The 26,785-nt window shown below is 44.2% G+C and overlaps 1 protein-coding gene across 9 annotated transcripts; it reads right to left on the bottom strand.

The window, feature by feature from the left end:
* Positions 1 to 125: 125 nt before the first annotated feature.
* On the bottom strand, positions 126 to 23,485 carry LIMD2 (LIM domain containing 2). 9 transcript variants are annotated; one of them, XM_078377728.1, is made up of 6 exons: positions 23,349 to 23,469; positions 7,588 to 7,726; positions 5,611 to 5,655; positions 4,074 to 4,264; positions 2,883 to 3,022; positions 126 to 1,446 (listed from the first exon to the last, which is right to left on the bottom strand). In XM_078377728.1, the coding sequence occupies exons 4-6, from the start codon at positions 4,128 to 4,130 to the stop codon at positions 1,287 to 1,289; spliced, it is 357 nt and encodes a 118-aa protein (XP_078233854.1). In that variant the 5' UTR covers positions 4,131 to 4,264; positions 5,611 to 5,655; positions 7,588 to 7,726; positions 23,349 to 23,469; the 3' UTR covers positions 126 to 1,286. The 9 variants fall into 9 exon arrangements, with proteins under 9 accessions (XP_078233854.1, XP_078233852.1, XP_078233855.1 ...); XM_078377726.1 differs by having other exon boundaries at positions 4,074 to 4,138; positions 23,349 to 23,446; XM_078377729.1 differs by lacking the exon at positions 23,349 to 23,469 and adding an exon at positions 8,499 to 8,530.
* Positions 23,486 to 26,785: the final 3,300 nt, after the last annotated feature.

Raw genomic sequence — 26,785 nt, 5'->3', positions numbered from 1 at the left:
TCTCCTGCTGAAAATTCATAACAGCATTTCATATTTAGTAGGAAATTTTTTCCAGTATCAGAGGTCAATGTGTAATCATATCATCAGCTCTTTTCAAATCCTTTCATAAAATACAATGAAGCAAGAAAGGCTCAGAAAACTTATATTACAAAAATAAGAGAGCACAGCGCAACTCTGGACACAACACCACGAGTCTGTGCTTCAGCTTACAACATACCACTGAAAAAGGCAAATATAAAAGAGAGACATTGAATGCTTCCCCAGGGTTTAAGGCTGAATGGGCAGAACAGAGCTGATGAAAACCAGGGTGCAAGGTTGGATTCCGATTTCATGGCCCAATTCATCATGGTTCTTTTGTACCAAAATATATATATATATATACCAGCATTCCCGTTTCCAGGAATGATCCTTACTACCATTTAACTACAACAGCAGAAACTTGCTGGCACTGACCATTACAAAGAAGCATGTGCTCTCTCTTCCCATGCTAGTCTAGCCTGACTAAAGTAGAGCACATACACTTGTCCCTACAGGCCATGTATATAGTTTCTGCAGCGTAAGTGCATAAGCAATCAGGAAACAACACAGGTGTTTTTAGCTAGAAAGAAGTGAAAATATGCATCCTGGACAAATTAATGGTGAGATTTCACTATGTTCCCCGCCCTGTCATGCAATGGCCTGAAGAAGTGGACTCCCAATTAGAACAGGTGTGCTCTACTGCCTCCAAAAATGGGACAGGCCTGGTTAATCCAAAGCCTGCTACAGAGGTGTCTTTAGCCTAAGGTTTCAAGGGCAAGGAAAATAGTAGTTGAACAGTTTCCCCAAAGTAGACTCTTAGCAGGAACAGTGTCTGGACTGGCAGTGGGAGAGGGAGGGAGGAGAGCTGCTTGTACATAACACATGTGGGATATGTGCAATAAGAATGGACTTCCAGTGAAGGATTTGTACCAGAAGGTGAATCACCTTGGCAGTATCGTCTGTTTGTAAAGTTCAAACATATATTTTGCATTACTCGTTTGCAATATCTGTTGTTGCATAACTAATATGATCCCCTGTCCCTGACAGGGCACTGGTATTTCTCTAAGATTCTCCATTCTCAATACCATCTGGGTAGTTTCTGGAGTTCTTGGATCTTCCCACCACCCAAATACTACTGCTACCCCATTGTAAGTACTCCTGTCTCTCCTTCCCTGCTCCTAGTATCCCTTGCAAGCACCACTGCTTTCCATCAGCTCAGTTCATCTCCATAGCAAGGCTCTCAATGTGGGGACACAGGGGGCAGCTGGTCATGCTGTATCCGTCCCATTCTCCACCTCTTTCTGCAGCCAGAGCTGCTTGTGCTGTTTGCGTCCAAAACCTTCATCATAGTTGCCTTTGCTCTTGAATAGCTGTTGGAAGTGTGGCTTGCAGTAGAATTCCCCATGGAGAGCTGCGTAACTACCCAGGCTGGAAGAGAAAAAGGAAGAAGTATATGTTAGGGTACACTGGGAAAGACACAATGACCAGCTATCTTTAAGAATAGAGGACAGTCATTGTAGCCTAGCAGCGGTTGAGCTATGAAAAATAGGAAGTTTCCAGTTTGTACCTTGCTTCCCTTCTCATATTACAACAGAGCCTCACTCATCAACTGCTACCATCACTTCCCTAAGTTGCAACATCAGAGTAACTTACAGAGGATGTATAAGACTTACACTAGAATAGCAGGCATGAGATTTTTGAATACTTACTTTATATTAAATGACAAAAAGCATTATTTTCATGGAAAGAAGATGAGAAGGCCACTTTAGCCCTGTCATTGTTTTTACCGATTATAAAAAGGTCACATCACAGGGAAAGTTACCGTAATCACTGAGAATTTCTCATCATCAATGCTCCTCTGTGTGTGTGTGAGAGGGGGGGGGCTGCACACATTTGTTAAAACAAATGAGTTTCAGAAGAATTTATGGGAATTCTTACATCAAGGTGTGGTATTGTCTATTAAAATAAAAGGACTCTCCTAATAAGATGCAGGCTTCCAGTGTTTGCCCTTAATTGCAGGACTCTTAGGTGTCTCAGATTGCATAAATTTGACAGTTAATCTCCTGATCTCCACAGAGTAAAACAGAAATAGAAGTTGTGCACTCTGCCCTTTACATGCAAGCTGATATTCACAAATTCACAAAACTGTGGGAAAATGTGTGATTCTATGTATTGAGACCAATTTCTTCTCTCTTTTCCGATCTATACTCAGAATATGGGGCAGCTGCCACTGTAAGGGAACCGCCTCTCACCCTGTCTCAATTTCACAGTGAAACAAGACCTTTCTGTAGCACCAAGTATATAATGCAAAATGTGAAGAATATGAGATATGTTTCTCACTGAACCTGCACTTTGGACTGTTGAGTGTGTTTCCAGTTCTTTCTTGGGCTACTGGGATGGAAGGCACAGCTCCAACTGAGGTCAGAGTAAAGTGTATGAACAGAATATGTAGGGCAGGAGTTGGCCATAGTGATGCCCACAGGTGCGCTTCAGACAGTTTTTGAAGCCCCCCAAACCACCCGTGATCACGGGGGCAAAAGACTTCACTCAAGCAGTCAACAGGTTTGCTAGTGCTCCAGAAGGAACACATTTTGCATGGGAGGGGTGTTGCAGAGCTCCCTCAAATTTAAAAAATGAATCTTATAAGTGGGTGGGTATTTTTAGCACCCCTCCACCAATGTGTGGCCATTTTTTTTGCCCATTCCAGGCCTGATGTGACCTCTATAGTGGGCACTGTGTCAAAATCTGGACTTCAGTCCTCCCAATTTTGCACTCCCTTGACTTATGGGGAAACAGGTAGCCCATCTCGTATCTCCTTTCTCTTTTCCCAATAGAAAAAGCTTTCTTCCCCTTGCTTTTCTCACCTTAGCTTGGTGCGGCAGTGCTTGCAGCAAAAGCAGGAGTTATGGAAGACAAATTTATCAGCCACCAGGCGCTCCATGGGGTAGACGGTTTTCTGGCAAGCGCTGCATGTTTCCTTCACCTGGGCCTTCAGGCTGAATGACTGAAAGATGGGAGCAAAAGACAATGTGGGTGAAGGCATGGAAACAAGCATGCTGCATCAAGCAATGCAGTGCTGGCACAAACCACAGGCAAGTGTATCCTACAACAGCTAAGCCACTCAAAACGAGGAGGAGACAAAGGGAACAGGACAACGTTACAGCTATAGCAGTGCCTTTATTCTTAAAAAGGACAAAAAGCAAAGCCACTTTATGGGGAGTTATCATCTAATAGGTTTTTCCTGCCTTTTATCCCCAATTGTATGTACCCTATGGTTATACAATGCTGCCCAGTCTAAGAGAACTCTTGATTCATTCAGTGAATGCTCATTATTAAAAGCAACATAGAGGGATGAGTACAAGGCTCTTGACACTGTGGGATACAGTATACAGTGTTTAGAAAAATGGGGGGGGGAGGAACAAGCAGCTAATGGAGGAAAAGTTCTTCACAAAAAACTGGAGACTCTTGTGGGAGGGATTAATTTTTTAAAAAAACATCCTAGCCCTTCCTTCAAAATAAGGAAAATTTAATATTTTTCCTTCTTTTTCACATCAGAAAAAGATATCAACCCCTTCCAGAACACAACCCAAAAGGGACAATATTTCTGACTTAGATAGTTAGGCAGTGTTACTAGAGACAATGGAAGGGTGGCAAGAGGAAAGAATTTGGAGAAAGACTAATTTATGATCACAGCATTTTACAGTTTTCTTCTCTTTCCATATGTCTCTCTATTACCACCATTCTTCATATGGGATTTGAAACCCAAGCCACATGGTTAATGGAGTTAGGCGATTATTTTCTGCCAAGGAAGAGAGAGAGGTTTGCTTTAAACCCAAGGGAGGTTGTGGCCCATGATAGCTTCTTTCCTGGGTCAACTAGATTTTTTGGATGGCAGAAAAGACAGGCGAAATCTCTCCTCCCTATGCAGCACCATTTCAATCCTAACCTTTAATGGTGATTGTTAATTTTTTTAAAAAAAAATCAAAACATATGTAAAATGCTTTCATGTATTTCATCTCTCGCCAAGGCTGACTGATGCAGAGAATGATTATTACCTCAAAAGAGGGAGTAGAAGGAGAAAGCTTGAGCAGCTTCTTCTCATGTACCCTCATTCCCCAAGCTGAGTTTTAAAAAGAAAATGGAAGAAAGAGTCACAGAAGTCTGCATGACTTGCAGTTTGTGCCTGGAGCTGAATTATTTTTCTGTTGTTACTGCCACATGCATATGACATCTGTTCTTTGAAGATCTATAAACAAAGTTACAAAACAACAGGATACAGCGATATGACCTAAAGCTAAAAAGCCATTTACTTTAACAAGAACTATAAAAAGCTTTAAAGATTAGGCCAAGTCAGCAACTGAGGTAAGAACTGTAAAGCAGTTTATGTACTGAAAACTGCATTAGAGCATCATATGATCAATAAAACAATCCCCTTCTATACTTGCTTTAATGCAAGTTCAAAAGCTTTGGAACTGACCTACTAAAGTACAAGAATGCTGAGTCCAATGAAGAATTTGTTTTCTACAAATGGGATAGAGCGCTAATTCTGAGGTTAAAAAAACAAACATGATTGCAGAACCTCAGAATCCTTTATGGGGGAAGGTGAACAAAATGGTGGAGTGATTTCCTTAGAACACTAATGTACAAAAAGTATAACTACCACCACATTGGTTAATTTATTTCAAAACTATGAGTTGTTTACAAGTAGACAAAACAAGATTTAAAAGCCCAGTAAGAGCATCATAACGTCCATGGTAGCCAAGGATCCTGCTTCCCACAGCAAACAGCCATTAACCCACAAGCAGCACTTGAAACAGTTTGGAGAAGCTGATCTACAACTCATGAAATCCCTGGTGATATTCTAGGCATTATAATCCAAAAAAGGTAACCTTTCCAAGCTCTGAAGTCACTGCCCTTTCTCCCCACCCAACTGTTGATCTCTGAACATGGAGGTTCCATATAGCTATCCTAACTAATTAGACAAATTCACATGGAGCAGCCACTGACAGATCTATCCCAGTCTATTCATGCTGTCAAAATTGCATGAAGAAGTGTTTCTAACGCGAACTGGGTCAGGATTCCTTGACAGCGTTTTCTTTGGTTCATCTTGAATCTTCACTGGATGTCCCCCTTGAGTTCTAGCAGCATGGTGCAAAAGAAAAACCTCTTACCTGCTTCCTTTACACAATTCATACTTCTATCAGCCTCTATATCTTTCTAAACTGCAACGCCCACACTTGAGCTTTTGCTTGGAGAAAAAGTGCTCCAAGACATATCATCGTGGCTGATGTTCTCTGCATTCTCTCCCATTGTACTAGTTTTGAGATAGGGAGATCAGAACTGTGCACAATATCCCAAGTGTGGTTGCATATTTGGAAGAGCATTTTCATACTGGAATTTTTCTTTGCAATGCTTTTCCTCTGATCTCAAAAATTCCTTGTTTGTTTGTACCCTTCAGGGCAGGGGGGAGGCTAAAAATGATAGTTTTAAGACACTGAATATCCCAAGGTTAAAAATATATTTAGTTTACTGTCTCACTTTTAAAAAAAAAATAGTCATATGACAAAGTGCAAGCAATGAGGTAACAATTACCTTGGATCTCTGCACAGTCGATGCCCCTGAGTTGCTCTTTGACTCCTAAATGGAGAAAAGGAACGAGCGGAGAAGAGGAATAAGAGCAGATGTTCATATTTGGTGGCAAACTGCCTTGCTGAATATCTAGTGGAATAATACATTTGACCAAGCCTACAGGAACACAATTCTTTCAAATACATGACTTGCAATTGAGCAATAAAATCAGATATAATTCCAGTTAATACTGTTTGTGACTTTTAACATTTCCCTGATAATATATTTAATTATATTCAGTAAGGCTGAAGTCTTACACATGTCTGCTCAACAGTAAGTACACCCATTTTCAGTGGGGTTTACATCCAATTAAATGTGTGCAAGACTGCAATGTAAACAATATATTTATGTAGTACAATCTTTGATCTCCTTCTTCCCAGACCCTCAACATACAGAATAAGAGTACAATATAGATATGGGGGTATTCATATTCATATACAAATAACCCCGCACAGCTGGATGTAACGAGGGTCCAGCCCCATGGGGTCGGACCATCCACTCGCGTGTCCACTGCTTCCACCAGCTCCTCTGTCCCTTCCAGTTGCTCCAGAGTTTGCGTTCGACTATCCACTCCTGGCAGAAGGAGGGAAGATGAGCCTCCCTGCCAAGCTGATGAGTGGATAGCTGACCAGGAGCTCTGGAGTTACTGGAAGGGAGAGTGGAGCTGGCAGCAGCAGTGGCTACATGAGTGCACCCTCATTACGTCCAGCTGTGCGGGGTTATTCGTATACAAATACCTCCATCTCTAGTACTATGTCACAAAGTACCTTCATGAACAATGGGGAGTTGGCAGAGTTGGAAGACTTAAGCTGGATAATTAATTGTGAGTTTTGGGTACTGGCACTTTATTCTAGAATTTCTTATTTAGGTCCCTCTTGTAACTTCCTGGCTAAAGCTTTAGTCAATGTAGTCCTTCGCACAGTCCTCAACTTCTCAGGAACCCCATAAAAAGAACAATTCTTGTAAATGCTAAGGCACGTCTACACTATGCAAATCTCATTTAACTGACCTAAACACTCACACAGAGCTTGAAGACAGGTGGGTGGGTAGGTATATATAGATACACACATGCTCATACACAAACACTTTTTTTTAGGCTAGAGGAAACTCTGTCACTACCAGCAACTTTTCAGAAGGATTAACTGAATGAAAGTCAGGGAACCGTAAGAAGACAAGCAGATGCAACTATGCATTCTAAACACATTAGCATCTTCTGAAAACGGCCAACACATAAATGAAAATCTGATACAATAACAATTCACAACGATCTTTGATGATCGCACAATAAACCTAGCAATGATGACACGGGGCAGGAAGGGACTGGGTCAAACCTTACAGCAGGCTCATTGATATGTTTGCCTTAAATCATAGTGATTTCAGCAGGTCTTTCCTGGGCAAAATTAACTCTAAATTGAGCCCATGTTTTTCTCTTCATACCTAAAAATGGCTAGAGAATTAACACTTATCAAGCAGTTGACTTTTTCTGCCGAGACTTGCTTAGAGACAGAGTTTCCTGTTTCACTATGAATGCTACATTTGATGCTAGAATGACACATGCTAGAATGTGTCATTGCATATTACTAATTCATTCATTACTAATTATGACTGCTCATTCTGGAGACATTAAAGCTTCGTTTGATTGTCCCAGGCTGAACTTTTTGCATTTGATGGCTATTTGACCCCACTTTGTCCTCCACTCATCTATGGATATTCTGCCAACTAGAGATACTATCACATGCATCTGTTGAAGTGAACCATGAAAACTAATGCTGCCACAAATATGTTTTGTTTTTATAAAGCTACAAGATTCTTCTACTGCTGCAACTGACTAATATGGCAACCCTATGAAAGTGACACATTTTAAGGAACTGGGACACTTCCTAACTCTTCTAAAGAAGCAGAAAAAACTCTTTAATCTGAAATCCTGATTTCAGTACATACATTAGTAGAGGTTGTACCAGCTGGACCCTTGGCTTGGAACATAGCTCTATGTTCTCTCTCACACAAGTCTGTAGTTTCTCTCCCTTGGACCAGCCAATCCTTCTTCGTCAGTATGGCTTACAATTGCCCTTCCTGATACCTGGAAAAAGAAGAGAATGTAGCATTTTAGACAAGAACATGCTTTCTAGTCTTCAGGTATAAAGCCCATGAGTCTGGGTCATCTTGGTATTCTTATACACATTCAATTTCTTAACAAATGACTCATTTACTCTTATAAAGTTGGCTGATTTGTCTTTCTATGGCATATTCCAAACCCCACTTTCTATACCCTCCACCACAAAAGAGAAGCCCATCCCTTTTCTCAATTTGTGTAGCTACTTCCCTCTTCTGCTTCTAGTAAAACTGTTGCTGAAATACCCAGCACAGGGACAGACAAATCAGTCTATTTCCAGTCTATGCCAGTGTTGCATGCATTTAGAACTATATTTGTCTAATTACACTACAATTTTTATTTTGAAAATATCTGCAGATTTGCAGTTTTGACATGCAATTTCCCCAAACATATGCATTTTGTACTCAAATCCCTGTTGTTTTCAGCACCTCTTTCTGAACCAAGAACAAGAACTGCATTGTAAAAATCAGAATACAGTAGTGTAAAATCTAGAACTGTTCAAATCTGCTTATTAGCCTGGGAAGTGCTTAGTAGCTTAGTTCATTTAAAAATGCAGACCAATCTCACCCACCCACCCACCTATCTCCTTTAATCCCGCTTAGTCTCATTCTGTTTGCACCTTTACAGCTATTTAACCTGCTCCTTTCATTTGACCATCCCAGATATGGATAGACAGGTTCACTCTCATGCCTGCTAACACATTTCAGCCTTCAGAAAAAGGAGATACGTATATCAATACCTCCTTTCTCTGCCAGCAGGGCCCCACAATGTGTCTCCTGTCTCTTGTTCTGCAACACTATCAGGTTGCTTGAGAAATGGCTCTGATTCATTTCCGCTCCCCTCTGTGGTTGGCTTGTTATTTCCTGCACTCTGTACTATAGACTCAGGCTTCACACAGTTGGTCATGACAGGATCAACTATCTCAGGTTAGACACCAGATGGGTTGGAGAAAAAATAAGCTAAAAACTCCTGCAATCTGACAACCAATCCAAGATCCACACACACAAAAATCTACCGCTAACAAGGCATATTAATACTGCCACCACAATTAACACTTTCTTGAACACCAGAAGTGAGTCAATATCTGTATTTTACAAAATACAGGGACAGTGTGATAACTCTTTCAGAAGATCAATCCATGTTCCGAATGAAAGATTTAAGAATCTCCTCTCTTCCCTCCTTTTCTCATCTATCTATCTATCTATCTATCTATCTATCTATCTATCTATCTATCTATCTATCTATCTATCTATCTATCTATCTATCTATCTATCTATCTATCTATCTATCTATCTATCTGTCTGTCTGTCTGTCTGTCTGTCTGTCTGTCTATCTATCTCCAAACACAGAAACATTCTTGTTTATCTCTCAAGGATCCAGAGTCCAGTTTTGGAGTGTCTTCATGGAAAATGGTCTCCTCTGATATACATATATAATACATCCCATCTTATCTATATCACCTAATGAGGTATTTGAAATTGTTTTGATTCTATAATTATGTTTTCTACATATGATAACAAATCTGTTTTCTACATATGATAACAAATATACCCAAATCTATTTTTGTTTAAAATTTTGTTTAACATTTCATGTAGTCTGAAAACAAGTCCTATAAACTTGCTGATTATTTTGTAACTTTTTATTTGGCTATGCTAAACATATTAGCTTGTTGATACTTCAGTTTCTTTCTTTATTTACTCTTCTTACATACTCAACTGAACCAGGCTTTAGAAAAGCCTTGTCTGTTTTTTAAAAGTATGGAACTGATAACATTAGAAGAACTGAAAAATCAGTATATAGATATAGGGAAATAAATGTTCATAAATATTTGTCATCATGATTTACAATTTAGTCTCAATTTCTTCCCTTTATGGTAATGAGGGTCCAGCCTGGGTCTGGGGATTCTTGGCCTTCAGAACCCAGTAAAGCACATTTTTACTCCCTATGCAATTACTTCTGTCATGTCTTCTGCATACAGCAGTTCTACATTCACACTATGTAATATTACATTATTCCACGCACATTCAAATATTTATAGCAGCTGCAAACATGAACACATAAACAAAGCAATATACCCTCACAGCACACTCAGAAACATCCACACTGTCATATTTGACGCCGAAAATGTTGAAGTAATTTATGATGTGGTAAAAATTGGAGTAATTAATGAAGTGTTAGTAACAATCTATTCATTTCTAGCTTATGTTACATTCATTTAATTATGTCAAAATATGCACACCAGCAAGCAAGAAACACTATTATATATCTGAACTATAGCTAGGACTCTTTTCATTGAAACTTGAAAAATGAATTGAAGACTGACAATGACAGATTTATTTATTTATTTATTTATTTATTTAGATTTAAAATATTTGTACCCTTCTTTTCTCCTTAAGAAGAATCCAAAGCGGCATAAATTATTAAAAGATAATATCTAAAACTAAGAACAGTAAATATACACATACTAAACAAGATCAAACAAATATCACACTAAAAGATGGTAGCCAGAAGCAACATCAAAACACATTCAAAGCACTAAGGCACAACAATTCATTTAAGAACCCAGTCATTAAGGAAAGCTTGCTTGAAGAGAAAGGGCTTTGCCTGCTTGTGGAGGAACAGCAAAGATGGGGCCTGCCTGACCTCCCTTCCTTAAATGTAGCTGATATTGTTCTTTCACAGCAAGTTACATTTTGCAAAGCTAAAAGTAAATGCAAACGAGATCTGCACAAGCACAAGATCTGTATTTGTTCCATAGCACTGCCCTCAAGTTATAAGGCCAAAGGTGAGCTTGATGAGTATCACAGTGAGGTTCAAATTGTTACATCTGGAAGGAAGAGATGCACAGAAGTAATAAGCCTACGGAGTGTATCATACCCCACTCTTTGTAATCCCTAAAGAGACCCTAGAACATACAACTCAAAGTCTTCCATCACAAGCAAAATATAAAAAGATAATTTGGGACTAAGAAGTACTATTTCCCACAAAAATAGAACAAGAAAGTATCTTATTATGTTCTGTAAAGACAATGTGTTGCTACACATCCTTCCTTCTGAAAAAGGAAAGGGTGTGTAGATGAAAGTTCAGGCAAAGAGAATTTAAAAATGAGTAAATTCTGGTGTTTCCTCTGTTTCCCCCCACCTTTTACTGGCAACAGAGTACTTGAACTCTTCTCTTTCTTAAGAACAGCCTTTCTGTAGTTTAACCTAGTTAAGAGTGTTGTTCTCAATTATAGCTATGAAAAAAGTATGTAGAAGTTCACAAATAGGAATAAAAATGGCGGGTGCCTTGTTGTTCTGTCCCCAATATCTAGCTTTTTATGGTTGACATGTCCACTGACCCTAACACAGTAACAGCTATCAATAAAGAAATATCTGCATCTATACCAGAACTCTTTCATCAGTTACTTTGGTGACTATTCAATTAAGACCCCAAGCTTTTTTTTTGGGGGGGGGAAACATTGAGAAGACACCAAGGTCACATTAGAGTTAAAGCTTACCAAGGCAGAAAGTTTAGAGTTCCTTCCAGATGCCATTCTCAGTTTCTTCAATGCAAAATGTACACATGATCTGAGCCATTGCACCATAGAATCAAGGAACATGGTATCACTAAGCGTAAGAAGGATGACTGTCACAATACAGCCATTTCTCCTACTGTGGTTATATTTTGAAGAACCTTCCAGACATTCCTTAGTGGAGTAAAATGGGAATAAAAATTATCAAACTACCAAGTTCTTCTTCGTGGCCTCTGTAAAATCACACTAATGGGTTAATCTGCGCGTGCGCAGATGGTCTCGGAATATTCTAGAGCTTAAAGTAACACTTTTGGCTCCGCCCCCCAGGACCTCATGGTCCGCCCGCCCTAACAGTTACCTCAGTTCCATTTTTTTTTCTGCTGCTGCAGTTAGGTCTCCTAGCTAGAGCTCCGTGAATGTGTGGAATTTATTTGAAGATTTTTCTTCGTTTGGCTCCGTCTTCACACCAGTACTTCAGGGAAGTACAATACTTGTTTTTGGAGGGGAGGTGTTTTTCTTTGGACTCTGTTTGCCTTTTTTCTCTTCCGTCCATTCCCCCCAGATCCTTTTCCCGCCTTTTTTTGTATGGCCTCCAAGGCCCCTCGATCCCCCAAGGTCACTTTTAAAAGCTGTGCGGCCTGTGGGAAGAAAATCCCTTCCACCGACGGTCACCGTTTGTGTTTATTTTGCCTTGGAGAGGCACGTTCCTCAATCATGTCGACATTGCGAAAGTTTTACCAAGCAGGGGTTGAGACTTAGAGAACAGCGCCTACGCGCAGCTCTTTGGGAGAAATCGTTGCGACCTCCAGATATGGCGGCAACTGCTTCACCCATGGACCCCGATCCTTTACTGGACTTAAAATCCAAGAGGAAGACTAAAGCTTCTAAAGGCAAAGCCAAGGCTAAACCGCCGTCCAAACCATCGAAAGCCGAGGTTCTGGCCTCGCCACCCCCTCCGCCTCCGCCCTCGCCTCCACGGGCCACTCCTATTCTAGTGCCACCAACGTCTCCATCGTTGCTGGTGCTGACTCCACAGTCTCCTATTGAAATCCCTTCCCAGGGTTCCTCCCCACCATCTTCTCCTTCTCCGCAGGTTCCATTTCCACCTACACTGTTGTTACCTTCGTCTCCTAGAAAGAAGAAAGCGAAGACCAAGCATTTGGTACCATCTGCTGGAGATTCCCGGTCTCCGAGACAATCGGGACCGAAGGTCTCCCCCCATGGGGCTCGACATTCTCGCCCCAAAACCACTAAGAGGCATGCGTTACCAGAGGAAACACTGCCTCTAAAGCTCTCCAAGAGCTACCTTAAAAATGGAGAAAGCAGATGCAAAAGCTATACGATCCGCGCCTCTTGTATAGCCTCGCTACTTGCGACTCGTCTTCCGACTCCTCTCCGTCCTCGTCGGACTCTTCAGACGAATTCTCCTCGCCCCCGGTATCGCCCTCTCCAGATACCGGCAAGAAGAGACACCGCTCGGTACCGGGCGATCTTCCGGTACCGAAGAAATCAAAACACGGTGATCCGCCCAGCTTTCCGATGCCGCCTCGCACGTCGATACCAACGAATGGTGACTCATCTCACCTGATCCCCCGGGACGGTACCGTATCTTCCGACACCGAACCCACCGGTACTGCACCGCCTCGCAAACGGAAGCGGTCTAACCCGTCTATACCACAACCAAAGAAGAAACATCATCACCTTTCGTCTGATTCTGACTCATTTCAGTTGGATCTAATCGGTACCGACTGAGACTCCGATACCGATGAGGCTCCCGATACCGGGAACATCAATCCTCAGGATACCAATGCTCCGCAGGGTCACGGTACCGACCCCCCTCGGGAACGTGACCATGAGAAGCGCCCTCCCGACCCTCCGATACCGAGACACCCGGTACCGCAGATGCCACAGCCTGTCTATCCCGAAGGCTCATATGATTCCGATACCGATTTCAGCTTCTCCGTCGCTTCAGCACCCAATGATAATACCCCTGACTCGGGGATCATTGACAAACATCCCGTCTCACCGGCGGCGGATTTTCCTTCCTATTCCCAGATGGTCCATCGGATCGCCACCACTCTCGAACTCCCTGTAGAAAGGCCTCCTGAGATGTCTTCGGACAAGGTTTACGGGGATATCGATGAGGACCAGAACTTGCCGATGCGGCTGTCCTTTATTCCGTCCCTACTGAGAACTCTCAAGCAGCATTGGGACAAACCATGTTCCGCCCCCCAAATGTCTCGGAGGGTGGAAAACCTGTACCGCATTCAAGGCTCTGAACTGGACTTCCTGATCAAACACCCCCCTCCCAATTCCCTTATAGTGGACGTGGCTCAGTCTAACTTGCGGCCTTCCTCGGCTGCTACGCCTGATAATAAGGACGGCAGAAAGATGGACATCTTCGGACGTCAGTCTTACGCCTTTGCTTCTTTGGTAATCGGAGCCGCCAACTACGTGGCAGCCATGGCGGCATACCACCAACACTTGTGGAACAGGGCATTGCCTTCTTTGCAAGCTGCACCTGATGAACTTCAGCCTAGGGGTCTCTCTTTACATCAGGAAGCCATGCAGCTTATACGTCAGGAGCAGATTTCCTTAAGACATATCCTGGATGCGGCGTCACGTAACTTGCTGACCACTATCGCCATGCGGCGTCAAGCTTGGCTGAAGTCTGTGGCCATTTCTGACGATGCTAAGGCTCGCATCTTAGATCTTCCCTTTGATGGATCGGGACTATTTGACCCCAAGACTGATGAGATTCTCAAGGGTCTCCATGAAGCGAAGAAAGCAGCCAGGGCTTACGTCCCACAACCGTACTATAGACCGTGTTACCCCTGGAAACGCCAGGTCCCTGTAACCTCTTCCCAGTCCAGGAAGCTCTACCCTGCCAAGCAGAAGTACAACGCTGCTCAGACTAGTTACACCACTAGACATGACCAACAACAAAGGACACGCTCCGCCTATAAAAAGCCTGACCGTAAATCCAAGCAGGGACTTTGACTCCTTTTGTACCACTTTCGTCTCTTCTTGCACCACCCGCTTGTCACCCTTCCTAGCAAATTGGTTGCTCATTACTTCCGACAAATGGGTACTTTCCATCATAGCCAAGGGCTATGCCATAGGGTTTTTAGAGAAGCCTCCTCCTCAGCTCGTCTTCACCCAAACCTCCCCTCCTTGAAGGGAGGAAATCAACACTCTCCTCAAAAAGTCGGCCATAACCCGGGTATTTCCAAATCCTTCAGATCCCGGTTTCTTCTCCAGGTATTTCTTAGTTCCAAAAAAGGACGACTCTTTTCGTCCTATTCTGGACCTCAGACGCCTCAGCAAGTTCATAGCCTATCGTCGTTTCAGGATGGTGACTTTGGAGAGAATTCTTCCGCTCCTTCAACAAGGCGACTGGTTCGTGGTGATAGACCTCAGCAACGCCTATTTTCATATAAACATCAGGCAGGACCATCGCCGTTTCTTGCGTTTTTCGCTGGGACCAAAATGCTACGAATTCTCCACTCTGCCTTTTGGACTTTCCACCGCGCCATGAGTCTTTACGAAATGTATGGCGCCAGTGGCAGCATTCCTTTGGACAAAGGGAATCGCCGTTTTTCCATACATAGACGATTGGCTTTTGGTGGCGCACTCCAAACATCAAGCCGAGCGGCACACCATCACTGTTCTCTGTCTCCTCAGAACTCTAGGTCTCAATGTAAATTACAGGAAGTCGGTCCTCATTCCCTCGCCAGTTGCATCGTACATCAGCGCTATACTGGATGCTCGGGTCGCAAGAGCCTTCATGCCCCTAGAAAGGGCCGAGAAAATTGCTGCTCTTGTCAAGCGGTTTCGATCACAGGGTTGGGTAACAGCGCATCTCGCTCAAAAACTACTGGGCCTTATGGCTTCTACAACGTCAGTTATCCCTCACGCGAGGCTGAAGCTTCGATCTCTACAAGTGTGGCTTCTCTCGCTTTTCAGCCCACTGACAGACTCTCCCAAGAAACGTCTGCTAGTAACACAGGAACTTTACTGGCAGCTGAAGTGGTGGACCAATCCAGCCAATCTCTTTATGGGTCGCCTGTTCGCTCCCTTGACTTTGACGACCAGAATCACAACGGATGCGAGCAACACTGGCTGGGGTACGCACTGCAACCGTCTGCAGATCCACGATCTGTGGTCCCGCGAGGAGCAGGACCTTCACATCAACAATCTGGAACTACTGGCCGTATTCAAGGCTGTCGAGCGTTTCTACCTCTCATCCAGGGCACAGCCCTTCAGATTGTCACGGACAACACAACAGCTGCTGCATATATCAACAAGCAGGGTGGCACCCATTCACGCTCACTCCTATATCTCACGGTCCAGTTTTGGGAGTGGTGCCTCGACCATCATATTTTTCCGTCTGCGGTGTACATTTCCACTCACGAGAACATACTTGCAGATCGACTCAGCAGGACTGCTGCGTTAATGCACGAGTCGACGCTCGACCAGCAGGTCTTTCTACTCTCTGAGTGAGATGGGGTGTCCCGGTAATAGATGCCTTCGCCACTCATCTCAACGCGAAGTGCCCAGCCTACTTGTCGAGAGGCGGTCGAGGTCTACACTCTCGAGGCGATGCGCTAATGAGCTCCTGGAGGGACCATCTGATCTACATGTTCCCACCGTTCCCACTGTTGATGAGGGTGATAGTGAAGATCTGCATAGACAACGCCGACACCATAATGATAGCACCCTTCTGGCCACGCCAGCCGTGGTTTGCGAGGCTCATGACCACAGCAAAGGAATTCATGAGACTGCCTTACCTGCCACACCTTCTGACACAAAACGAAGGGACAACCTTTCATCCAGACGTACAGTCCCTCCTTCTCACAGCCTGGAGGATACTCCCGAGGTAACCTACGTTCTCTCACATTGTCGCAAGGCATCTACAGATACCCTTTATAGTAACAAATGGGTGTCTTTCCAAAAGTTTGCCTCACCTCATGAACTCCCAGTATCACCAACCTCTCTTCAAGCTGTTCTACAATTCTTGGCGTATTTATTTGAGATGAACCTGTCGCATTCTACTCTCAAGGTTTATCTCTTTGCTATTGTGGCGCATCAGCCTCCTGACTCTGACAGTGCTCTTCTCTTTAGGCACACAAAGGTGAAGCATTTTCTGAAGGGGGCCCTCAACCTTCATCCCCCTCGGACTAATCCTGTTCCTCAATGGTCCCTGCATACGGTGTTGAACTACCTCACCTGCTCACCGTTTGAACCATTGGCGACCGTCTCCGACCGCTTACTCACATTAAAGGTCGTCTTTTTGGTGGCTATAACTTCGGCTCGGAGAGCCTCGGAACTGGCCGCTCTAAGAGTTGATCCCCCTTTCCTGCAATTTTTCCAAGACAAGGTGGTGTTATACCCAGAAGTGTCCTTTCTACCAAAGGTCACCACTGACTTTCATGTTCAGCAACCTATTGTGCTACCTACCTTTTTTCCTCACCCTTCTTCTCCTGTTGAGAAGTCTCTGCATTCGCTCGTTGTTCGCCGAGCGTTGGCCTTCTATGTACAAAGGACTTCAACTTTTCATCTATCCAAGCGTCTGTTTGTTTCCCATCAACAGCCGCATAAAGGACAGCAAGTGTCCCCACAGACTATCTCATGATGGTTGGTTCAAACTATCCGCCTTGCCTATGACCTGGCAAAGAAGCCACTGCCGTCGTCAATCAAGGCCCATTCTGCTAGGGCTGTTGCAGCCTCCACTGCCTTTCTATGTGGTGCTCCACTACAGGACGTTTGTAAAGCCACTACGTGGTCCACACCTTACACGTTTGCATTCCACTACAGGCTCGATCTGCGAGCAAAGGAGGATGCGCGGTTTGGTCGAGCTGTCCTGTCTTCTGTGCTGCCGTGACGGAGCGTCCCTCCACCTGTCACAGGTAAGCTTGCTAATCACCCATTAGTGTGATTTCACAGAGGCCACGAAGAAGAAAGAGAGGTTACTTACCTGTAACTTTGGTTCTTCGAGTGGTCCTCTGTGAATTCACACGGCCCGCCCGTCCTCCCCACTTTCCGTCACGGCTGTCTCGCCTTCAGAGCAGCAGCGGAATTTGGGGAACTGAGGTAACTGTTAGGGCGGGCAGACCATGAGGTCCTGGGGGGCGGAGCCAAAAGTGTTACTTTAAGCTCTAGAATATTCCGAGACCATCTGCGCACGCGCAGATTAACCCATTAGTGTGAATTCACAGAGGACCACTCGAAGAACCAAAGTTACAGGTAAGTAACCTCTCTATATCTGAAGTAGAGATGGGGGTATTTGTACAGTATTTGTATATGATTACAAATATCCCCGACCAGATAGCGATAATGAGGGTCCAGCCCCATGGGACCAGATGGTCCACTCACCGATCCGCTGCTGCCACTGTGATTCTTCCCATGGCTCTGCAGATCACGATCTGCGAGCCACTCTTCAGCCTTGCAGCAAGCCTTGTCCTCCCGCCTCTGCCAGGAGTGGCTAGCCAATCACGATCGGCAAAGCCATTGGAAGAATCACAGCACCCGCCACAGCAGCGGATCAGTGAGTAGAACGTCTGGCCCCATGGGGCTAGACCCTCGTTACCTGTGCAAGGATTATATATTAATATAATATATTCAGATACAAATACCCCATCTCTAATCTGAAGCTCAGTTTTCTATAACCTACTATATACCTGACCATGAGAGCATCTTCTTTCTTAAACCAGGATCAAAGCCATTGTTTCTGACCTACAGCTAGTCCTGACATCATTTAGTTAAGTACATGAAAACTGTAAACATGTTCGTTTCAGATACATATTTCTATAGCCAATTCTTTCAGCATTTCCTGCTTCTTGAATAAACGTTTTAACAGATTTGTAACGATAGTCTTTCTGAACTGTGGTATTCAAATAAGGGCTTGATAGGACTTAGTTTTTCGACCTTTGGAATCTATAATCCTGTTGATACAGACTTAAATGAGATTCACTTGCGTGTATTTGAATCTTGTTTTCCATTCAGAGTCACCAGAGTGGTTCACAACACTCATAAAATATATCAGTTCCATTAACAGCCATAGATTTTTTTAAAAAATCATCACAGACCCCACAAATCCAACTGAAACAAAAACACAATGTCTTTTACTCCCTATCTGCTTCTCCTAGCTATCTCACACAGAGAATAATTATTCTTAGATGTTTCTGTGTTGAGGAAAAGATAAACCAGTTAACGGAGGAGCAGACCTTTGATGGTGTTTCTACCTGTCTGACATCCTCCCTCTTTAGCTTACACCATTACGTTCCTGGTGTGGCAGGCCTGTTTCTCATTAATGACACCTTTGCCGCTCCCAGGATCACATAGGTATTTCTTATATAAATAATGGAGATTTACATTATCTTCTAGGGCAAGAATGTGCAATGTTTTTGCCCTCAAGAATCACGTGCAGCAATGGACAATGGTTGTGGGTCCCCCTGCCATCAGCGCAGGTAGGCAAGGTTATTGGTGGACAGGGCCCAACATGCTTCTAATTAAAGATTTCACAATATAGTCATATTGCTCCAATAATGAATGTTTGTGAAAAATAATTTTCCACCCCAGCCCTCCTGCATTTTCCCTTTGTTTCTTCTTCTTCTTCTTCAACAGAGAAAATCCATGAAGGAAAAAAGAAGGGATACCTGCACAGTGCGGTTTAGGAGCCCTTTGTCAGCAACTATGGCTAAACTCCCTCATCTTGTTCTACCTCTTCCCGTTCCTCTTCCTCTCATGCTCTCTGCATCCCTCTCACATGGTCTTATCCCAGATCCGTTCTATCTCCTCTCCCTTTATGCAGCCCTCTCTCTTCTTCTGAGGCTCCTTCAGCCCCTGGAGGCCGCTGTGGGGAACATGTCTCTGCTGGGAAGGAAGCAGGCAGGAGTGACCTTTCCCACACCCTCTGCTCCCCATGCAAATTATACTCTGCCCAGCCCACTAAACAGCTGCCTAGGGGACTGCATTGAGTGCAAAATGAGCAAGGGGAATATGGCCTGGGGTCATTTCCACGTGCCTCTCCTTGTCCAGTGCAATCCAGCTTCCTCCCTCCTCTGACAGCTGATTTATGGAAAGGAAACCGAGCTATAGACTCATGGTAGGGCTTGGGAGGATTATGTGTTTTAGAGCTGAGAGGTTTGGCCCTCTCTCAGCTGTGTCCCACTTGGTTTCTCAGTGTACAGCCTTGATAGTCATGAAACGATGAGGTAGCAATAATAATAGGGCTTCCACCTTACCTTCCTATCCAGACAAATACAGTGGTACTTTGGTTTACGAATGCCTTGGTTAATGTAATTTTCGGTTTGCGAAGCAAAATCCATTGAAAATAATGCCTCGGTCTATGGTTTTTTTAGTGGGGTTTTTTGTTTGGTTGGTTGGTTAGTTGGTTTACAAAGAAAGTTTCCCCAGGATGCATTGTGCCTGGTTTATAGCGCCACCCCCGTTCCTATGGCAATCCGCATTTCGGTTTACGAATTTTTTGCATTATGTAACATCCTGTAGAACGCATTAAATTCATAAACCGAGGTACAACTGTACTGAGCACACAGAACAAGTCAGAGGTCCAACCCAACTCCCCACTGCCCATCATCTCCCTGTACAAATCCTGTTGATAGACATAGTCCACAATTAAACAGAAGATGCTAAAAATGCTGTATTATATATAGAGAGAAATAAGATTTCTCCACAGAAAGATTTTAATCCATGTACATATCTCTGCTGTAATAAGATATTGAAGACTGATTTTTTTTGTTTAGTACATAATAGGTAATTATTATTTCAGTATTATATTTGATTTCAGGGGGGCAAAGAGATTATATTGTTTATATCAATATAAACTATATCAAATTATAACTCAGATAAAGAGCACAGAAGATATGCAATAAAATTGTCTTTAAGCACAGAAACAGTTATACAATGGTAATTATAATAGACCAGCACTCTTTTTATTATAATTCCTAACTTTATGGATATCTGATCAAATGGTTTTTGATGAAATATTTAAAATTATCAAATGATTTTGAAGGTTCAGTTAACATAACCTTTTTCCTAAATGAGATCACTACTGCACAGAAAAACCATATGTGCTCTAATTTGTGGAAAGACGAGGCATGTTTAGTTTCATCTGATTATTAGGAAACTCTAGTCAATTTCAAATATCTGCAACTGCAGAAAAATAGATCTTCAATATTGTTATACTCAGATATACATTTTTTTTCCTAACATATAGTTGGCTGTATAAGAAAATGGCCTGTGTGAGGAAATACTATCCAACACAAAAACAGTCGAAGTGTCATAGGAGAAATGAAAACTTTATTTTAAGTGATGTTACTAAATATTTCCAAGACAACTAGCAGTCACTGTTATCTAGGAAGGGCACCTGGCATGAAGTCTGTGACAATTTTCTTTGGATTTGCTGTTCATATCTTTCTATTAAAACATTCTACCTCCTTTACTATTTATGCCTACAGTACAAGTTTTGGTGTAACTTTCATGGGATTTGAGTCCTTTGTCTCTTTTAACTAGATATGCTTTCCTCTTCCCCCAGATGTACATTCTAATTTTGTATGAAGTTTCTGTGGAGGTGTATTCGCGAAGGCTTTCACGGCCGGGATCTAATGGTTGTTGTGGGTTTTTCGGGCTCTTTGGCCGTGTTCTGAAGGTTGTTCTTCCTAACGTTTCGCCAGTCTCTGTGCTGTCCTCTGAAGATGCTGGCCATAGAGACTGGTGAAACGTTAGGAAGAACAACCTTCAGAACACGGCCAAAGAGCCCAAAAAACCCACAACAACCATTTTTGTGGAGGTGCTTGGCAATCTACGTGTTAAGTTTACGCTAATTTTTGTTTTGTTTTATGTTAAAATAAGTCTTCTCTTTGTATACTAAATGGAGAGGACGTAACTTCTGCTTCAACTTTACAATGTGTGTTTATACCCTTGGCCACATTACTAGTCTTTTTGCCTCAGTTTGCCCTTCTGTTAAATTGGTTACCTCTAGTCCTTTGCCAACTTTTGCTTCTCTGCCTACAGTTAATCTTGCCTCCTGTTACTCCTAGCTCTGCATATGTTGGTGTCACCTGTTCTTACCTTCTCTGGCTTCTGCCCACCAGCATCAACTGCTGAGGGAGTTTTCTACTGGCAAATTCAGTCATGTTTAGAGCTGACCCACTGAAATCAATGGCATTTAATCATGCCTTGTTTTGTCCCATATATTCCAATAAGTATAAGAAAGATTAAGTCTGGAAGAACATTCAACTAAATGAGCCCCCGGAACTCCAAAAGTCAACATGAGGATAGTGTAAACAAGATTCACTTTTACTCTCTTATCAGCTTTTCCTAAGAAACAGGCTTAAACCAGTACTAGAGTTAGGATTCCATTCCCATTTAAAACTTTCTGGGGCTTGTTTTTAATCCCAAAGAAGCAACCAAACAGCAATACTTTCTCTAAATTGCCTTATCTTGTGCATCAGAATCTGTTGCCCTGTTTTGGTATATTTTATGCCTTTAAAAAGGCATAAAGATGGAATAAGGCCAATTAACTCAATTTCAGAACCAGCTCCCAATGCTGGAGCAAAAGAAGGATAAAGTAATGTGTCTCTGGGGGTACACCGTGGGCCTTTTCTCCCATCTCAGTGTAATTAATAGCTAAAGTCACACCTGAGCCCTGAATAAGAAGGAGGAATTCTACATCAGAGGCAGCTGACCTTCCAGGAAAATTTGAACTCCAGGTATCTGGCTGTGAAGCCAGAGGTTGGGAGTTCAATTCCCCTCTGTGTCTCCAGGGAGAAAATTCAGCCTGTGGAGCCTTGGGCAAGCTACACAGTCCCAAGATGATCCCTGAAGAAGGGAATGATTAACCACACCTGGAGTACTCTCTACCTAAAAAAACAACAACCCTGATTCGCTATACATCAGAACTGACTTGATGACACATGATTGTTATTTTAGCAATGGGCTTTCATTTAGAACCGTTATATCCAGAGTCAGGACGGTCCCTGTCATTTGGCACAGTTAGGCAAGTGCCTCAAGGAACAGATAGAAGAGAAAGCAGAAAATGGCAGTTCCTTCTGACTCTCAGCTATTCTCCTGGGGGCTGTGTGTGGCACACAGCCTGTCCTGCATCCCCTTTAAACTAGCCTGCTGCTCCCAGGTGAGGTGGAGAATCTTAGCCCATTGCCAGTGCCCACGTAGGATACCGCTGCCAGTCCCGTTGGCTTCTGCAGACGAATGAGGGGCAGCAGGCGCGATCTTATCCTTCACCTCAGGCAGGAACACGTCTCCGTCCCCAAAGTAAGGGTGTGTGTGTGTGTGTGTGTGTGTGTGTGTGTGTGTGTGTGTGTGTGTGTGTGTGTGTGTGTGTGTGTGTGTGTGTGTGTGTGTGTGTGTGTGTGTGTGTGTGTGTGTGCGCGCGCGCGTGTGTGTGTGTGTGAGAGAGAGAAAGCAGAAATGAGCCTCAGGAGGCAAAAAAAGAGGGGGGAACGGGGTCTAAAAAGGGCCTCCTCCAAAGGGGTTTCCCTGCCGATCGCCCGCGCTGCTCCTTCGCCCTCCGTTCTCATTCCTCCCTCTCCGCCCACCCTTCCCTCTTCCCGGCTTAAGGTCGCGCGGCTCGTGGCGCGCGGGGAGCTGGACGGGCGCAGCGCCCAGACTGGCATCCAAGGCAAGGCAAGGCAAGGCAAGGCAGGAGCCGCGAGGAGGAGGTCGCCATCTCTTGGCCCACCGCGCAAGGAAACGATGCCCCACCTGCCACCTTGCTCTTCCCTTCCACCGTGCAAACCTTCTGGGCACTCCCCGGGCCGTTGCACCGGCACACCCGGGCCTCCAAGCACCCCACACCCACGCACGGAGCCCCAGTTCCCGGCTGGTCCTCCTCCGTCGAAGGCGGATGCCCAAGGGGGAGTCCACCTGGGCACGGCCCCCGGGCCTCTTTCGCTTTTCGCCGCCCACCCTGCCTCCGCGGCGTCGCCCCTCCTTGCCTTGCCTTGCCATGCCTTGCCCTGCCCGAGCATCTTTCACCGTCCCAGACGGGGCGCTCCTTCCGCTCACCACCTCCGGCGAGGGTCGCTCACTCACCCGAGGGCTCCGCTCCCTGCAGAAGCCCCTCGACCGACCCTCCCCCTCCAGCAGGCCCTCCACTCGCGGCCGCTTCCCTTCTCCTGGGCTTCGGAAGTGAGGTGGGAGGGCTACGCCGGCGCCGAGCCCGAGCCGGGGCTTGTGAGGCCGCCTCGCCTCCCCCTCAAGCACACAAAGCGCGGGGCTGCCCGCCTCCTCCCTGCTCGCCTCGCCGCCTCCTTTGTGTGCGTGCGCGCGCGCGTGCACGCGCAGGCCCCCCCCTCCTCCAGCAGCCCCCCTCGAGTTCCTCTCGCGCTCGCCTTTCCCTTTTCCTCGCGCTCTCCGGCGCGCCCCCTTCCCGCCGACTTCTTCCCCGTTTCCCTCGTCCATCCCCCCACCCACCCCCAAAAGATAAGGCTTTGGGAGTGGGAACGTGAGCGCGCGGGGGGCGGGGGGCGAGCGCGGGCGCGGCGACAGCGATGATGCCCAGGCAGACCCACCTCCTTGTTTTGGCAGGGGTCCTTATAGGGAGCAAAGGCCAGTTCTTTCCTTTGACCACGAACAGCGGCTATTATTTATTTATTTATTCATTTATTCAAAAGGTTTAGATGCCGCCTTTGTGCGGAAGGACGCAAGGCGGCTTATTACAGCATTTAAAAGAAACGAAGTTAAAAGCCAAATAGTAAATTATTACAATTTTTTTTAAGCGTGAAATAACTATGGTATTAAAATTCACAATAAGAACAATATTAAAAATACAAATAAAATACAGATAAAAGGCTACCTTGAAAAATCCCCTTCGAGCAAGCCTAGTACTGAGACTGAAAAAATCAGTGTCCCCCCATCTCCCCAGCAAAAGGAGGGCAGAGTGTCTTTGTAATGCGGGCGGAGAAGGCTGTCTAGTAATCCGAAATATTCTGCCTTTGGTTTGGACGTGGGCATTCCCATTCTTTTCTCCGGAAACAGCCGTGGTCTTGCTTGTGTGTACTGGTTGCCCTTATCCCAACATTCAACATAGAACCTGCAAAAATTTACTTTTCGTGACTGTAACTCTCACAATCTTTTTTATTATTATTTTAAAGTTTATCTTGTGGTGTTTAATCCAGATCCAACAGAAAATTCATCTCAGAAATTTCCTTATACATTGCAAATATTTATTTATTTTGTAAGTCCAGCATTTGCTCTGAATCCTTTTTGTTGGATTATAGCCCTGAATTCATACGGTTTAAAAGCCTCCTTCATGGATTGCTGCCTTGTCGTGGCGAAGGGGCTTGAGTAACTCAGAGAAGCTATGGGCTATGCCGTGCAGGGACACCCAAGACGGACAGGACATAGTGGAGAGTTCCGACTAAACGCAATCCACCTGGAGTAGGAAATGGCAAGCCACTCCAGTATCTTTGCCAAGAACGCCCCATGATCAGAAACAAAAGGCTAAAAGATATGACGCTGGAAGATGGGCCCCTCAGGTCGGAAGGCGTCCAACATGCTACTGAGGAAGAGTGGAGGACAAGTACAAGTAGCTCCAGAGCTAATGAAGTGGTTGGGCCAAAGCCGAAAGGACGCTCAGCTGTGGACGTGCCTGGAAGTGAAAGGAAAATCCAATGCTGCAAAGAAGAATACTGCATAGGAACCTGGAATGTAAGATCTATGAACGTTGGGAAGCTGGAGGTGGTCAAACAGGAGATGGCAAGAATAAACATCGACATCCTGGGCATCAGTGAACTAAAATGGACAGGAATGGGCGAATTCAACTCAGATGATTATCATATCTACTATTGTGGGCAAGAATCCCGTAGAAGGAATGGAGTAGCCCTCATAGTCAACAAAAGAGTGGGAAAAGCTGTAATGGGATACAATCTCAAAAATGATAGAATGATGTCAATACGAATCCAAGGCAGACCATTCAACATCACAATAATCCAAGTTTATGCACCAACCAGCATTGCTGAGGAGACTGAAATTGAACAATTCTATGAAGATTTACAACACCTTCTAGAACTGACACCAAAGAAAGATGTTCTTCTCATTCTAGGGGACTGGAATGCTAAAGTAGGGAGCCAAGAGATAAAAGGAACAACAGGGAAGTTTGGCCTTGGAGTTCAGAATGAAGCAGGACAAAGGCTAATAGAGTTTTGTCAAGAGAATAAGCTGGTCATCACAAACACTCTTTTCCAACAACACAAGAGGCGACTCTATACATGGAAATCACCAGATGGGCAATATCGAAATCAGATTGATTATATTCTCTGCAGCCAAAGATGGAGAAGCTCTATACAGTCAGCAAAAACAAGACCTGGAGCTGACTGCGGTTCTGATCATCAGCTGCTCATAGCAAAATTCAAGCTTAGACTGAAGAGAGTAGGAAAAACCACTGGGCCACTCAGGTATAATCTAAACCAAATCCCTTATGAATACACAGTGGAAGTAAAGAACAGATTTAAGGAACTAGATTTGGTGGACAGAGTGCCTGAAGAACTATGGATGGAGGCTCGTAACATTGTCCAGGAGGCAGCAACGAAAACCATCCCAAAGAAAAGGAAATGCAAGAAAGCAAAGTGGCTGTCCAACGAGGCCTTAGAAATAGCAGAGAGGAGAAGGGAAGCAAAATGCAAGGGAGATAGGGAAAGCTACAGAAAGTTGAATGCAGACTTCCAAAGAATAGCAAGGAGAGACAAGAGGGCCTTCTTAAATGAACAATGCAAAGAAATAGAGGAAGATAACAGAAAAGGAAAGACTAGAGATCTGTTCAGGAAAATTGGACATATTAGAGGAACATTTTGCGCAAAGATGAACATGATAAAAGACAAAAATGGGAAGGACCTAACAGAAGCAGAAGACGTCAAGATGAGGTGGCAAGAATACACAGAGGAATTATATCAGAAAGATGTGGATATCCCGGACAACCCAGACAATGTAGTTGCTGACCTTGAGCCAGACATCCTGGAGAGCGAAGTCAAGTGGGCCTTAGAAAGCCTGGCTAACAACAAGGCCAGTGGAGGTGATGGCATTCCAGCTGAACTATTTAAAATCTTGAAAGATGATGCTGTTAAGGTGCTACATTCAATATGCCAGCAAGTTTGGAAAACTCAACAGTGGCCAGAGGATTGGAAAAGATCAGTCTACATCCCAATCCCAAAGAAAGGCAGTGCCAAGGAATGCTCCAACTACCGTACAATTGCACTCATTTCACACGCTAGCAAGGTTATGCTCAAAATCCTACAAGGTAGGCTTCAGCAGTATGTGGACCGAGAACTCCCAGAAGTACAAGCTGGATTCCGAAGAGGCAGAGGAACTCGAGACCAAATTGCTAACTTGCGCTGGATTATGGAGAAAGCCAGAGAGTTCCAGAAAAATATCTACTTCTGCTTCATTGACTATGCGAAAGCCTTTGACTGTGTGGACCACAGCAAACTATGGCAAGTTCTTAAAGAAATGGGAGTGCCTGACCACTTTATCTG

Source organism: Pogona vitticeps, chromosome 6, assembly GCF_051106095.1.
Source record: "Pogona vitticeps strain Pit_001003342236 chromosome 6, PviZW2.1, whole genome shotgun sequence".
NCBI lineage: Eukaryota > Metazoa > Chordata > Lepidosauria > Squamata > Agamidae > Pogona > Pogona vitticeps.
This window is presented reverse-complemented; position numbering and strand designations above follow the sequence as displayed.

Bases quoted from the DNA above. Each gene is read 5' to 3' on its own strand.
- LIMD2 (XM_020796120.3), bottom strand. From the start codon at position 7,629: ATGTTCCAAGCCAAGGGTCCAGCTGGTACAACCTCTACTAAT. The intron at 5,656-7,587 runs GTATGTACTGAA...TTCTCCATTTAG, and splicing joins CTGGTACAACCTCTACTAAT to GAGTCAAAGAGCAACTCAGG. The intron at 3,023-5,610 runs GTAATTGTTACC...CCCATCTTTCAG, and splicing joins CGACTGTGCAGAGATCCAAG to TCATTCAGCCTGAAGGCCCA.